At 40.1% G+C, this 16552-nt stretch overlaps 1 protein-coding gene across 2 annotated transcripts in view; it reads left to right on the top strand.

Annotated features, from left to right (window-relative positions):
• The first annotated feature begins 6891 nt into the window (after nucleotides 1-6891).
• The window catches only part of RUNDC3B (RUN domain containing 3B), a 55288-nt gene continuing 45627 nt past the window's right edge, over nucleotides 6892-16552 (top strand). For both annotated transcript variants that reach the window (XM_040593030.1, XM_040593029.1), the window contains exons 1-2: nucleotides 6892-7260; nucleotides 14030-14145. In XM_040593030.1, coding sequence (XP_040448964.1) covers nucleotides 7157-7260; nucleotides 14030-14145 — 220 coding nt within the window. In that variant the 5' untranslated portion in view covers nucleotides 6892-7156. The remainder of the gene's footprint in view (nucleotides 7261-14029; nucleotides 14146-16552) is intronic.

The following is a 16552-nucleotide window of genomic DNA, read 5'->3' as shown; positions in this document are numbered from 1 at the left end:
GGCTGGAAATTACCTTTAAGATCATCAAGTCCAACTGTTAGCTCAGGACTGCCGAGTCTACCACTGAACCATGTCCCTAAGCACCACATCTATAGGTTTTTTTAAATGCTTCCAAGGGTGGTGATTCCACCACGTCAGTGGGCAGCCTGTTCCAATGCTTGACCACCCTTTCAGTGAAGAAATTTTTCCTAACAGCCAATCTAAACCTCTACTGGTGTAACTTAAGGCCGTTTCCTCTTGTCCTATTGTTTGTTACATGGGAGAAGAGACCAACACCCACCTTGCTATAACTTCCTTTCAGGTAGTTGTAGAGAGCGGTAAGGTCCCTCCTTAAGCCTCCTACTCCCCTCGGGGCTAAAACCCTCCAGATCCCTCAGCTGCTCCTCATAAGCCTTGTGCTCCAGACCCTTCACCAGATTTCTTGCCCTTCTCTGGACACGCTCCAACATTTCAACGACCCTCAAAGCGAGGGGCCCAAAACTGAACACAGTTCGGTTTGGTGCAGCCTCACCAGTGCTGAGCACAGGGGGACAATCACTTCCATTGTCCTGCTGGCCACACTATATTGGATAAATGCCTAAGTAGTAATCAGCATTATTCAAAACACAGGTTTTAAAGCTAATCATGACAGAACTCAGTTGATACAATCTGAAGTGAAATATTCAGAAGGATTTTTAGGTCAGAAAGGGAAGGTGATGCTGGGATCACCAAAGGATAAAACTATGATAGCCCATGCCTCCCCACAGCAAAACCTGTGTTAGATTCAATTTTGGAATTGCTTACATTTTTGTGAGAATGTGCACTCGCAGAAATCGGTAAACCACTAATCACATTAGTGAAAAAAAATCTCACAAACCAGAACAGGAAGAATAGAAAGAAGCAAAACTGCACTAGTTCAAACAGTGGCCATCACATAACCAGATTCCTGTAAGCTCTTTCATGTTCAGCTGGCCACTACTGATCTAGACCTTGGGACTGTGCTGTTTCAGGAACACAGAAATAAAATTAAAATTCCAGACTTTGCTTTGAGAATCTTAAGATCAGAGGGAAAGAACTCTATTCCATATGAAAAACCATGTTTAGCATTAGCATAGGCAATGAGCATTGGGAACACATCATTAGAGCCATTTTGCAGTAGTACGTATCACACACCACTGAAGTATATAATCACTGGAAAAGTACAGATTGGATATGTATGGAACCCTAGGTTAGCTGGAGGGACATTGGCTTTTATAAACTCAGAGATTTCTGTAGAAGACAAGATTTTATCACCAGCTTTATATGGTTTTCAACCACTGAAACAGAACATAAACGCCCTTTACCTGTTTATGTGTCTCTCGCCAGATAAAAGCTCCGTTGCTGACTTCGTGCCACAGGATATTCAGTGTGGTTCACACCTAGGTCCAGTTTTTAATCAAAAGGATGGAAAATCCTCAATTAGATATGCTGCAACACCTGTGAAAAATAGAAAGAGCTATCTGCCTTCACTCTGCATGATCAGTACAGCTACAAGCTCTGCTGACGATGTTAAAAGAGGAACCTAAAGGAAATGATCTGGCTTTGTAAATAGTTTTAGGCCGGATATATCAAGCTTTAACTATTTGGCTACCAACGTGGAGCAAAGATGACCTACAAACACTGAATGGAAATCTGGTAGTCTATCAAACATGGAAAGGAAATCCTGAACATAGCATGCAAGTCATGTAAAAGCATAACAAAAGGAAAAATTCAGAAGCAACAGTATTTTAATAGTCAAACAGATGCTTTTGCCAAGGTTGTGGTGCTTCCAGTAAACTTAACATTTGAAGAAACACCCATTTTGAAAACAAAACAAAGAAAATCATATAAAGCAAGGTATCAAAGATCTAGCCACTATTACAGCACAGAAATGAGGAAACAGAGGGGCAATTACTATAGAAGCTAGTAAACAGATGCAGCATAGAGAGCATAGTGTGGCCAGATAATAAACACTTGTAGATCGAAAGGAGTATATACACTTCAAGTAGATTTGTTTCAATAGGTGCATTAACACAATCATGTAGGAGTTGCCTGAATGCAAAAGAGAGTATTAGAAGACAGCTAGCTGACCAAACACGAAGAAGATGGGTGCATAATTGCCTAACTTGTGCTGTGAATAGCCCCACTAAGAGAAAAATAACATTAAAACATTAGAGAATACATGAACCACAGGCTAGGACACAAACAGACTAAACCATGTGTAGTCCCACCTACCATGCAAAATGAGAATAAACATTGTAGGCTAATACTAGATCCACTGAAAAAATGGGTTAAGGTAGTTCCAGTAAAAGCTACAGCTAAGTCTACCAGAGTGCAACCACTTAACATATTTTCCAGATGGGATTTAAACTAATAAATTAATTTGGAGCCAGGAAAATATTTTCAAGGGCAAACCATCATGGAATTACATGGAAGCCTGGGAAGAAAGGTTCCACATTGCTGGGAACTCCCAGTTCAAGGTGAATTGAATGCTGCAACAGGGCTATAAAAATAGCACTGGGCAAAACATTGAAAAATTACAGAAAAGCTTGGTTTTTCACATCATGATATGCTATCCTGTGAGCCACAACAGCTTCTCAAAAGTTCATGTGATTTAGAGCTCTCCCTGGGAGAAAAAAAAATTACTGCCTAATGTTTTAACTGAAGAATGGATACAGACCCTATCTAAACACTGGAAAGAGATTAATGTTGTTATGGCAACTCAACTGGGAAGGAATGCTCAGTGCATGTATAAACAAACAGGAACAAACCACTACTCTGCAGAATGGCAAGGAGGATGGAAAGTAATGTTCCATATTTTCCACTCAAGTTTAGTCTAAACTGTAAATGGGATGGACTAGCCCCAGTTGTGAATAAAGCAGGACCTTACGCATATCAATTAAAACTCCAGGATGGAAAAATGTCTAAGTAGTTCCAGTTTCAATTTTAATCATGGGAAGGTAAATAAGTTAACACAAAGCAAGAATGTTATGTTACAGATATTGTTATTAAAATTTAACAGTGAGTAAGGCATATGGGAAATCTCACCAGAATCATTGCCAGCAGAAAGACTATTAAAAGAAGCAGCAAAAAATAACGGTTTGTCTTTGAGTGAAGTTGGCATATTTTTATTAATAAATTAAGTTAGGTTCAAAATTGTGAACATTTGGGGAGCAGCAAGCACCCTTCTTGTTGATAACAGACCCTACCTCTAGTGGCAATGAAAAGCTCTTTTGTGACAAAGATCATGAAAATTTTGGATAAATGTCTCTACCTCTTTAAGATTATGGCAGACAAGTGTGAAGGCTAAACTATAGCATCTATGATTCATGACACTACAAATAATTTCATGATTTTAACAAATGTCTCTAAGGGAATGTGTTATGGGGGATTGATGCAGCATACAAATTTAACTTGCATATTTTATTTCTATTTACTTGGCTAAAACAGCAACACCAACTGAAACACTAGTGGAAAACACCAGATATGGTTAAACCAAGTGTGAAACCCAGAAGCCAAGTAGAAACTGAAACAAAGAAGGTCAAACATGTTCAGTTCAGAGTTTTGTTGTTGCTGTTTAACTTTTTAAACCAAAGATTCCAGCTGACAGACAAGTCACAGTTTTTGGAATACAAGATACGATTCAGTGGCAGCAAATTAATAGAGTGCATAATACTGTGAGCAAATAATTTACTTCGACTTTTCCAAAGCAGAACAGATATACTCCTTCTATTAAAGGGACATTCACAACACTGACCCAGAAATGGATTATGTATGACTGAGTACAACATATGAAGATGGTTTAGGGGTACTATTTCAGAAGGAGTAGAAGTTGCAACCAGAATTCTGGACACTCATGTAGAAACTTTGACTAGTAAGTTATCAAAAATCAGGACATATATGCAACATTCAAAACTCACAAAGTAAATATAAAAATACATCTTTGAATGTTATTTACCTGAGATTTAACATTGTCATATACAAATAAAAATATGGATAGAAGTAGCAAAAACGTTAGTTTTATAGAAAGAAAAGTACTGGAACTAGGAAGTTGTATGAACATTGTTAAACTACTAATAGCATAGTAGATTCTGTAAACAATCACCAACACACAAGTTATGGGACAGTCAGTGTGTAGGATGGCCAAAGTTTCAACCATTAAAATGGGATAGAACTGTGATTTCAGGAGAAATGAAGGCCAAGATACTATACAGGAGGTATAGAGATGATTGTAGAACTGCACATGCACAATCTTAGGCTGGAAGGACTGATAGAAGTCATTTTTCTACCTGCTCACAGCAGGGCCAATTTTGGAGTTAGATCAGGCAGGGCTGATTCTTCATCCAGTTAAGTTTTGCATATCTCCAGGACAAACATCACAGAGCTGCTCTGAACAATCCATTCCAGTGTTTGAACATCTTTGCTGTTAATATTCTTTCCCAATATCTATCCCTTGTTGCAGCTTGTGACAATTACCCCTTGTCTGTTTGCTATGCACTCCTCAGAAAAGCCTGTTCCCTCTATCCTCCCATTAGGTAGTTGAAGGCAGTAGGATTTTCCCTTCACCTATTTTCTCACAGACAGGCATCAAAAATGCAAGAGTTAGTACAGTAAATTTCCTGAGCTTTCTTAAGTTTAAGGCAGCTGATGATATTAAATTTATTAATCTTTTAAATTCTTTTAAAGTCTTCTGGAACCTCTTTACAGCTCCTTCTTTGATAAGACAGTAGTAGAAGACAAATTACATTTGAAAGAAAGCAATGATCTTTGAGAAGATTCTTGTACTGGAGGACTAAAACTAATCAATATTGAACCCTAAGGCTTGATCCAACAGATAAGCCTGATATCATCTTAAATGTCTTTCAAGTATAAAAAAGTTGTAGTTTCCATAAACAAGGCAAAGGAGAAGAACAGAGAAGATACTTTGCTTTTGATATATATATAGAAAAGTTCTCCTGTTGTTTGGGGTTTTGTAAAGCATTGATAATTGTCCAGTATTATTTTTTCATAATTTCCAGAACAGACCATGCAGCTGAAATCACTCATCTGCAGAGTGATTCTACTTCACCCTCAGCTTGAACTTAATCAAAAAATTACTCAAGCTGCACGAATCTCTTAATAGTAGATACAGAGACAACAGTCCTCAACAAAGACTGAGTAGCACAGAGAAACATGAAGACAGGTTCTTTATTTCTAAGTCAACAAGTAACATATTCAACATTTTCTTTTGATTGTCTGAAAGAAAAAGTAAAGAACAAAAGCTTGTTTCAATCTCATTCTAGTAATTTCATCCCCCAAAAAATTGTTACTCTTGCTTTCAGAGCAAAGAAAGCGTATCTTCATTCAGGTTTACCTGTGTCCCTGCTTCTTTTATGCTGTTTTTGGAGAGGTAAGGAAGAGGCAGGAAGCAGAACGATGAACTACCTCCTAGTGAATTTGAATTAGAATGTGTTTAGGAAAAAAAAAACAAACAAACCACCCAAGCCAGGATGAAGCTTTACCTTAAGGAAGGCAAAACAGTTTACCCACTATGTCATACAAAGTTCGAAGTTGTTCAGCTACATACTCAGTGGGGTGAGAATGCAGTATGTCAAGTAACTTGGTAATATTTGAAGTTTTGGTAAATGGTAACAACACTTGAAACAATTTATGCAATATTTTCTGACAAAAGAAATTCACTTGTATGTTACTACATATGAAAACATAGCCATCAAGAAGGAAATCTACTGTTTAAAGTTCCTGTGTCAACACAAATCCTCTTCAGGTAATGTAATTGGCAGTCAATAAGTGAATACCGTTCTGTTTGACAGCATCTCTACGAACTAGCTGCATATCTGCAAGTGACACTCTCCAAGGAAATTATAGTCCAGTGGGGGTTTGCATGTTTATAAGTAGAAGTGGTCCCATTTCATTAATAGGAATGGAGAGCTTTGACTAACAGACACATTTAGGAATATCACATGCACAACTCAGTAGAATAGTTGTGCCACAACTTATGTCGCCATTCATCCTTATCGCACACAAGTGAAGTTATTCTTTTAAGCAGAATGGGAACTTGCTCCCCTAAAGGAAAGAAAACAAAGTAATCCATACAGCTTCATATCCCCTCAACCATCCAGGAAAACCCACTCCTTCACACCCCACAAAACACAACAGATGTACTGCTAGCTTTTCTTCAAAAGTATTGTTTAATCCCGTCTTCCAGTGACTCAAGCTTTGTTTTCTTCTCTGTTTTGAGAATGAAACGGCATGAAGGCATAGCCCTGTACCGAGGGCTCTTCCAGGCATGCTCAGAAATAACGCCTTTGTTCGGAGCGGGGACCGGCGCCTCTGTTCCGGCTGCGAGAGCACATTACCATTTCGCTCACATATTCCCGCAAGCGAGGCCGCTGACGGTTACCTGTGCCGTAAAGCAGCATCTAACGGTTCAGAGCTTTAACTCGCAGCCACCGCAGCCTACAGCCCGAGGAGTTCTCGCATCCCAGACAGCGACTCGCCAAGAAGCGAGAGAACTGGTAACGACGCAAAGACGACTACGATTCCCACAGGGCTACGGGGCTTACTCGGGGGTCCAGAACCCTACAGGCACGTACCCAGCGAGGGGACACGAAGGTGGATCAGGGGAAAGGAGCGTTTGGCGGACGGGGAGCGCAGGGAGTCTCCCACAGGCGGCACCCCCCGCACCTGCCGGGGCGCGCCCGGCCCGGAAAAGCGCCCCCGCTGCCTTCCCGCCACCGCAGGTGCCGGCACCGCACCCTCCGCGGCAGCTTCCGCTGGCGGCGCGCGCCGCTTCGAAGCACCGGCCGCGCCGCCGCGCCCCTCCCGCGCGCTGATTGGCTGGCGGCGCCGGCGCTCTGCGGCGCCGTGGCTGCGAGGCGCGGTGGCCGCCCGGAGCGGGGGGAGGGGGCGCGAGCCGCCCCCGCCGCGGGGACCCCGGCGTCTCCTCTGCCGCCCTGCCGCCCGCCTCGGGGCGCTGCTCCAGCGCAAGCCGGGCGGCGGGAGGGGGAGCGGGGCCGAGGGCGGTAGCGACGCTGGGGCCGCCTCCTCGTGCGGCGGCGGCGGCGGTGGTAGCGGCGGCGGGCGCAGCATCCTCGAGACCGGGAGGCCGGGAACAAAGGCGCTGTGCCAGCCCCGGCGGCTTCTCCAGCCCCCAGCGGAGATGGCGTCCCTCGGCTTAGGGGGGCTCAACGTCCCCGCCCGTAGGAAGAGCGTCCCGTCCCGCAACGCCGCTGTGGAACGGCGGAACTTGATCACGGTCTGCAGGTAAGCGCCGGGCCCGGCCCCGCCCTGCGCCGCCCGAGGGGACCGTGCCTCGCCCTCCTGCCGCTCCGGCCGCCGGCAGCCTGGCCTGAGGGGACCGTGCCGCCCCCGCACCGCGCAGGTGACTCGCGGTCGCTCGGGGCCGGAGCGCGGGAGGCAGCCCCCCCGCAGCCAGTGGCTGCCCTGCGGCGGGAGGCCGGTGGAGGGTGCCGGCCGCGGGGGGGGGGCCGCCGGCTTGCCAGGGGCACGTAGCGGCGAGAGCGGGCGGCGGTTGCCTCCGCCCTGACTCAGCGGCTGCGGGAGCCTCCGGCTGAGGGGCGCTCCCGCGGCGGCAGGGGCACACCTGGCAGCGCCGCCGGGCACACCGGGCCGTTACACTGTGAGGTGGGAGCCGTTTGCTTTCGCACCTCGGCTGCGCTCCCGGGCGAGGCGTGTGTCGGAGCCAGGCGGGGCGGGCTGAACTCCCGGTAGCGTTGAACGGAGGCGTTCATCTTCGTGCGAAGGGAATTGGTGGGTGTCGATTCCTCTTAAATGGATGCGGCACGGCCGCCTTTAAAATTTAGGTTTAATATGTTGTTGGACGTGAAGTGAAACCTAAAACTGTTTTTGCAAGCCGCTGTAGAAGCTGCTGGCCGTGCGGTCTGGCTAACGCGCCGCTGCCGCAGCAGCGGTCCCGAGGAGGCTGTGTTCAGGGGATATTTTTATCTCCAAAATCTAGATCGGGAGACTGCAGTACAGGCTAGATCCAGTACATTATATTTTTTTCAAGCATCTTAGTGCTGAGCTTATACAAGCTCAACAATACTTGCTATGGCTTTTCATGTAAGCCTTTCCACTGCCATCGTTGTTGAATCCATGCAGCATTTCCAAGCGTGCAGTACTGACCCATTACATCATGGCAAACTTTTAAAGACATGAATATATGCTGGTAGTGATGACTCTGTTAGTTCGTTTGTTCCAATTGCTAAATCTTTACGTTATCAGACCAGTTTGAATATTATCTGGAGAAGGTCTTCAACAGATTCATATTAGCTATGATAATAACTTTAATACTCACAAATTTTAATAACATACTAGGACAACTATTAGATAATCTTGTACCCTCACTACTTCATGCTGCAGCAGTATTTTTAAAAAGAGTTTAGGACCCCATAGTTGTCATAGTCTTTCTTCCACCTTCCCCTCGCTTGCCCCCCACCCCCAAGCTTTTATTGTACATTGGTAGTAGGCTTTACAAAGTGTGAATTGTATCATCTCGCTACTGAAAGGAGTTTCCTTCAATATTCCTTCAAGTCCTAGTATATTCTGCCTTTTCCCAGGCTTTTATGCTTACCTCTACGCTTACCTCAGAAAAAGAAACGCAACAAAAACACAGAAACCTTTTTCTATCAGACTTGCTGAAGCAGATCAAGTAGAAGTAACAGAAGTTTTCAGTTTCACTATTGTTACCGAGACACAGATATTGCCAATCTGCAGGCTTGGGAAAACGCCAGTTTTATCAAGTAATGACATAATTTTACAAGCTATGAACAGTTCTTTTTAAAGGATTATATTGTATTCTACACAGTTTGTTATTTTTTTCTGCCCCCTCATTTGAGGGGAACTCTTCTGTACTCTGTGCTCTTACATTTTCTTTTTCAGTTTGTTTTTTTCATGTCCTTGTCCTGCAGTTGAAATGATGTTGTAACATATTTAAAGGTGCTTAGAAATCTGAGGGAATTCAGTCAAGCACAATGAAGCAAGGAGTTACTGCAGAAACTACTTTCAGTTGGTGTATTTGTATTATTTTCAGTAAAACAACTTAATTTTGCTTTATCTCCATGAAACCTGAAGTTCCTAGTTTGTGAATACGTCCTAAAATTTGGAAACGGTTATGAGGAAAATGGAACTGCGTCATTATGATGTGCATACATTTATTTATATTTTTATTCTTCTGCTAGTCTAAGAATAAATGTTTAAAAATTTTCCCAGCTTTACTGTAGCTATTAACACATTTTCTAATATTGAAAAGTGTTGTTGTTAGGAATAGTCAAATTAATATCAAAACCAGTACGATAGTAGTCATTTCCAGTCAAAATCCTATGAGAATGTGAAATAGTTCTTGTAAAAATAGCACCAATGAATCAAGTCAATTAAATTTGGATGGGTGTGGCTTGCTACCCAGTGAAGGTGAGAAACCACTATGAAGATACTCTTCTGATTTACCATGTTAACAGTGATAATTTAATGCTATGTTTGTCAAAGCTTCATTATAGCAGATTTTTACTTAATAGTTAAGCCAGGCTTTGGGTTTTTAGTCTTTTCTCACAGTGGTGGTCTAACTGCTCATGCAGATATGGATAGTTTACTGTATTTACAGCTAAGCAAGGAATAGTTTGTTTCCACTAAAATATTGAGTGGCACTGTAGCCATGGGAAGTAACGTAGTTAGTTAAGTTCCATAAACCAATTGAACGTGAAAATGCATGGTTATGTTTGTGCAGCTGCATAGCCATGGTTTAAATTGCAATAAGGTTTAGGATATTTTTTTTATAAGTAATATATTTTCTAAGCTCTGTCTCTCTCCCTACCTTTTTTCCCTAAGGTTTGATGCCTTCCGTTTTCCAGTAAGTGACGCTGGAGTTTTGAAGTTGTTCACCTTCTTTGAATCTAGTCTTCCCTAAGATTTATAGATCAAAGGTCCACAAAGATACAGAACCACCAAACAGTTGAGACAGTTTGGTCTTGGAAGTGAGGGTCATAGTTTAAATACAGCATTTTAACACAGAATTGAACAACACTCAGGAAATGTATTTTTAAAATACTGACTCTGGTATTATGCATAAGAGCTTTTGCAGTGATGTTGACCCTTACCTGAACTACCTGGTTTCATGTCCAAGCCATGTTTTCTACTATAAGGGATATTAGTTTGAAATCTCGGGGATTGTTCTATACTAATAATTTATGTTCTTTAAAATGGCATTTTAATGACATTTCCCAAATTGCAAGCCAAATAAATTTGACAGAATTCTTCCATTCATTTGAAAACTCAGAGGAGCATGAATCTGACAATGAAAACTGACAAATTCATATAGCAGTCAAATTTTCTGCCTATTTGCCTCTTTTTCATTAGAGGCTTATTGCTGTTTTGGAAATAAGCCTGGGGTATATCTACAAAAGGTTTGACTTTGGTTTGAAATTATTGAAGAAATCTGGGAGACCTTCTCATGCATCTGGCAAAACTGGAAGAACCTACCCCAAAAAGACTGCTATAAATCAATCTTATTCAAGAATGTTTCCCTCTTACATGATTCGGAAAGTCTTTCTAAGGTTGGAGAATGCTGCTGTTTCTGTATCTTTTTTTTTGCTCAAGGAAGACTGGATTCATGACTGAATCTGAAAACATCAGAGTTCAGGAAGGTTGTTTAGAAACACCGATACTGGAATCTCTCTAATAGCAGATACCTTATGGGGGATGCAAAAAAACCCCAACAAAACCAGCCCAAACCAGCCCTATTGTTGTAGTGAGAAAATGGGAAATAATTGGATAAAAGACCTTTTTAAAGAGTCTTGAAGCAACAGGTATTGGAGCTATATTACTTGTCTGTTCCTACAGGCCACACAAAAGTTCATCTTAGAAAATTTTGTTCTCAAGCCACTCTACTTGCTCATGCCCTTTTGTTACAGTATCTCTGTTAACCTGTGAAGTGTAGGTAGATTGTTGTGCTGGAGTGCAATGCTGCTATAGCAGTCCAGTGGAGAGATGATGAAGTTGGGAGCAAAAAAGGAAAACAAGAAAGCTGCTCTGTCTCTGCCTACTTAGACATTTTTTCTTCATAGCTCTTGTGTACATTAGACCTGAACTTTTCTTTCTTGACTTTCACTCCCCAAGTGGTTCCACATAACTGTACAACAGCATGGGCTTTTTTTTTCTTTTTTTTTTTCTGTTGGGCTGTATACTGGAAGCAACATATGAAGCATCTTTCATGATTGAGTACAGTTACTTACCCAGTGCTTACAGTGTAACCTTTTTTCAAAGATATCACTTCTACATACCTTAAATCCTTTTTCCAATCTGTGTGATCAGCATGGTGAAGTGTGACTATCTAACACGCAGAATGTGCTTGTGACTTTTAACTTGCACTTAGAATTATGTTTGCCTCTCTGTAGTACTGGAGAAAAAAAAATCAACACAGAAGTATTTGCCTACAAATTTTTTTAAATCTCCAAAAAAAACATATCCAGTCAATGAAATTTTGCATGGTAGCACTGTTATCTTCCTGGTCAATGGAAATAAGGTGCACATACTTGCACTCCCTTTCAGTTCCTCCTAAAAGCCAATTTCAGCTAAACTTGACATAAAGGTTGTTTAGTCTTTTGGTAAAAGCGTAGAGTAGAGAGATGGGAATTAATATTTCTATGGAGAGCATGGTGGCAGTAATAAGAGCACTTAAAAAGACCACCATTAATGATGATGAGCTGTTAGACTGTCATTTCTAATCAGACCCTAGGTATTTAAAAATTGTGTCCTTAAAACTAGATAGATTTTTTTTTCAGTTACAGAATGCTTTAAAATAATAATAAAAAAATTATCTGTGATTTTTAGAAGTGTATGTGAATTGCTTATAAGTGGTTTTTCTTGAACGTCTGTGTTTCTGAATGTGTATCATATACAATATTAATCAGTGAACTTTTAAGTAGGACACTGAAGAGACGAAAAGTAGGCATAGCTATATATTATACTTTACTTTGTTTTGCAGTTTATGGATGACAGTGTCTCTGAGTTTTAAGATTATATTCCTATATATAGTCCAGTACATTGTATTGCTAACTTGTATATGTACCTGTGAGTGAATGGTATGCTGCACCTTCTGTTTTTCAGATCTGCATGGTGTGGGAAGAGCCTTCTTGTTACAGTTAATACCAATTTAGTCATGTAATTGCTATATACATTTGTCTTTCAAAATTAAGGGGTTTTTTTTAGATAATTTCACAGCTCTGGTATAGCTTTGAGGAAGCAATCATTACTGCCATTACAGTAGTCAATAGCAATGATACTGACTAGGTAGAAATTTACTGTTGGCCATGCACGTCTCTCACTTACTCAAAATTGGCTGGAAATGTGGAGGAGTTCAAAACTGAGTCATAACTTGGCACTGCAGAAGAAGCTTCCTCCCCCACCCTTCTTATTCCTAATTCCCATCCTGCCAGAAATGCTACAACAATAGAGGCCTGCAGGAAAGGTAGGATGGGGAGTCTTTATTCAGAAGTTTACTTAGTATAATGTAATTGAGTTGCAACTCTTGAAATATATATGTCAATTCATTTTGAGCATAATTAGTTTCATTTAGTAAATGAGCATCAGGAGGCTGTGCTAACTCTGCTAAAAAGTTATGCTACTTTTACAGTATGGAGCATTTGAGAATAGTACTGCTGGTTTAAGGAATCACATTCCTCCTATGCCTATATAGTATACCATTTCTTCAGCTGCGCTGTATAACTTGGTTTTGAGATGCTGTGAAGCATGTTTATTATGAGTGTATCCATATTTAAGAGTCACTTCACTCATCCTGTTAAGTGCTGAAAATCTAGACTGGTTCATAAGCCCCATTAAAAAGTAGAATTGGCATAACTGAGAGAGGGAACAGGGTGCTCAGTCTGATATGAGCAAGCAGAGTGAGAACTTCCTAAGCTGGTACTGTTGAAATTTGGGTGTTGTGAAAGCTATCGCCTCAGACTGTGGTATGGCTTCATTAATGCAAATAAGGATAGTTGCAGAAAATACAATAAATGCCTCAAAATAAGTGTTACATTCAAAGTTGAGAACATATGAAACTTGCCTTGAAACTGAGAACTGAAGAACAAGGAGCAGAAAGGAAAATAAAAATGGGTTATGATTAAAATGAAGGCAAGAGAAAAATTTTTGTTTCATTTCTTGGGGTTTTAACTGTCTTTTTCTTAATAAGAATGAAACTGTTTAAGTGCAGGTGTAATTAACGCAGCTAACTGGCTAATTGACTAGGTTTTTACACTTTTTATTGGTTTTTTTACACTAGTTTTTATACTTTTTACAGTGGCTTCATTCAGCCTTTACAATTTCAAATGTTAGATAATTTAAATTGATAATTTAACATTTCTGTCATAATACTGAAGTATTATTCAGGGTTTTTTTATTATTTTTATTACTGAAGTATTATTCAGTAATTAATCAGTATGGTGCTGAATAGTGAGTACCACCATTCACTGGGAAATCAGCCTAAGTTAATACACAGTGTTAACGGTGCATAAAAATGGATTGTTTTACAATATGTTTGGATTATTCTTGCATTAGGATGAAATTACAATGTTCTCATAATAGGATAAAGTTTATACTTCTGACTCTTGGGCATGGATTTTGGGAATGAAAGAAGCATTGAAATGTCAAGCAAAAATCGTGATGTTTAGGATTACAAAGAAATTGGTGTTGGATGCTTTTGAGTGCTTGTTTTTCTACAGCTTTATTGAAATGGAGAAGAGGAAAATAATTAGAAAATAATTAGCTCACTACTACATAAAAAGTGTAGGGATTTTAGTTTTTCTTTTTGTTTTTCAGGCTTTATGCCTAAGACCAATGATGATTGTATTTCTAGACTATTTCTTGATGTGGTATGTGTTTGTGTTGCTCTGACTGAACTTGAAATCATCAAGGTGGTTTTTTGGTTCTTTGCTCATTTGGTTTATACAAACTACTGTCCTGCTATAGAGGACCAATAGCTATCTGTATAATCTATGATTGTTCTGTGCTTTTGCTCTAGGTTTTCAGTCAAGACTCTGATTGACCGTTCCTGTTTTGAGACTATAGATGATACTTCCCCTGAATTTAATAATTTTGCAGCCATTCTGGAACAGATTCTAAGTCATCGACTGAAAGGTATGTTAATTAACTTCCTTACTGGTGATGTTTTTTGCCATGAGAATCTGTTTATGTGAAACCAGTGTTCATCTGTGGAAACTCCTTGATGCTGAATTAAAGTGTTGGCTTTGTGTGCGTTCCTGATTGTTTGCATTGCTGTGGAAAACTGAAGGAGATGGTTTTTGTGAAACATGTTTCCAATGGTCTTGTTAAAAGCCTTCTTGGGTGGTCATTAAGCAAGTGGATGTTGCCATGGTGCTGAGCTCTGTATGCTTTTTTGGTTTATGATAAGGTTGTGTCCTAGGAGTCTGAGTCTGAAAGACAATTGCAGTGTTTTCAGTTTTAACAGAAGTTACAGAGAGTATGTCTGTGGTGCTGCTCCCTTTTCTTTCTCCCTTCCCTGCTTTTGTTGCCACCTTTTCCAGGTACTGTGTTTAGGTCCCTTCATTTCTGTCCCCCGCCCCCCTAGTGAAGCTAGTTTTTACTATTGGAATGTAATGGATCTGGATTAAATGGCTTTTGAGAAAGGCCAGTTGTTGGTTTTCCTCTTGTATTGGAGTCGGATGTTGTTCTAATTCAAGAAAATGTCTGTTTCCATTTTCTGATTGTTCTAGAGGAAGCTGCTTTGCTAAAGGAACTCAGTGTGCCTTAGCAGTAACAGTCAGTAGAAAAGGACTTTGGAAGATTCTCATTCCTCAGTTTTGTGTACAGTTTCTGAAATTGAAGATTATGAAGGACATCATAATCATCTAAATATAGACATGTAATCTGACAATGTACTCCTTTTCATACTCTTGCTTTTTGATATTCATAACTAAGCTTTGTGAACAATATTGTGTGTAGGCAGACATTTGAGTAGCACAATTACTACCTGCTGTCATTCTGTCAGAGAAGAAAAAAAAATACCACACAGTGGGGTAGAAACATAGTGTTTGTCACATTGTGACAAAAACTGAGTGATTATGGGTACTTAGCAACTTGACGATGAAGGGAAGTTGCTCTGTTTTTCTCCTTCTCCCCCAGCTTCAGTGATGTTTGAGCAAAAACCATGATTTTTTTTTGTTTTTGTTTCTTCAGAGTCTATTATTCAGGACAGGCAGTACAGAGAATCAATCTTGATAGGTTGGCAAATGGGTTACAGGCAAATAGAATTGAAAAGTAAAAATTTATTTCAAATAAGAAATAGAGAAAATCAAAAAGCGGAATTGTTGTTTCAGTCTCCCCCTTGTAATTACTAGTATGATTTGTCTAAGTTTGCAGAGTTAAATAAAAATACAGAAGAGGGGTAGCATTGTGCATTGTACTGCAAAAGAGGAATATTTTGGTAATAAGCTAAATCACTGTAATTGCTTTTTTAAAAATTTGAATGGGAAATTGAGCTAATAAATGTGCCGTGACAATTCCAGTTTTAAGAGGGTATATATTACACAACACAGGGCTTGAAAGAAATCACATTTTTTGATGAAAATGACTATTATATTCTGAATACATTCTTCATGTCGGAAGGAGCACACTGAAGGCAGACTAGAGATTGCAGTGGGTTATATGAAATGTTCTAAAGCAGGTGGAACATACCTTTTGTCTATGGTAAGATAAATGGCTTCATTGTATCAAAGTTGTCAGCATAATCCCATGCAGTGTAGTTAAACAGATGATTCAGATTTCAGTTTATGTAGACCTTTGCGTAATCTTAAGGCCGTAGCAAATAACAATTCCTAATCTTCAGCTTCTTTTGGAAGTACTGGGTGAGGGAGGAGACTTTAAAAAAAAGTCCTTTACAATGCATATTAAATAAGTTTACTTTTATTAGAAAACATTTATTAGCAACTGTCTTTTCTGGCATTTCATATAGCATGTTTTTAAGGAGCAAAGTATTGTCTTGATGGAGTATATTGACTGTTACTACTTACTCGTTTAGTGTTCAGGCAGGACCCAGACAAAACAAAATGGAAGGAAGAAAGGATAGCAATTTTAAGGGGAAAAAATGTTCAACTACAAGGATTAGAATTCTGTGCTTTTCCTGAAACCGTTGCTATTAAGAATTCTGAAATAATAGTTCTCCAAGCCTCATCTTCCTGTCTGTTCTGCTAAAAATGCCAGTTACAGCAATATGAACACTGTTTTAAAATTGATTTCTGATACGTAACTGATCTGATGTTGCTAGTTCTGAATAACAAAAGGGTCATGAAACAACATTCATAGTGGTTTGGGTGGTTTTGTTGGTTTGTTTTTTTCTTTTCAGAACCATTGAAGAATTTAGTTTGGAAAGTACCTTAGAAAGTCATCTAGTCCAACCTTGTACTCAAAGCAAGGCTGTCTCAGATTGCTCATGCCATTTTCCAGTTGTGTTGAATATCTCCATGAGTTTTCTTAAACTCAGTGCGGCTTGCTATAGGATTTTACTATCCTTACACACACCACACAC

Source organism: Falco naumanni, chromosome 4 (assembly GCF_017639655.2).
Source record: "Falco naumanni isolate bFalNau1 chromosome 4, bFalNau1.pat, whole genome shotgun sequence".
Taxonomy (NCBI): domain Eukaryota; kingdom Metazoa; phylum Chordata; class Aves; order Falconiformes; family Falconidae; genus Falco; species Falco naumanni.
This window is presented reverse-complemented; position numbering and strand designations above follow the sequence as displayed.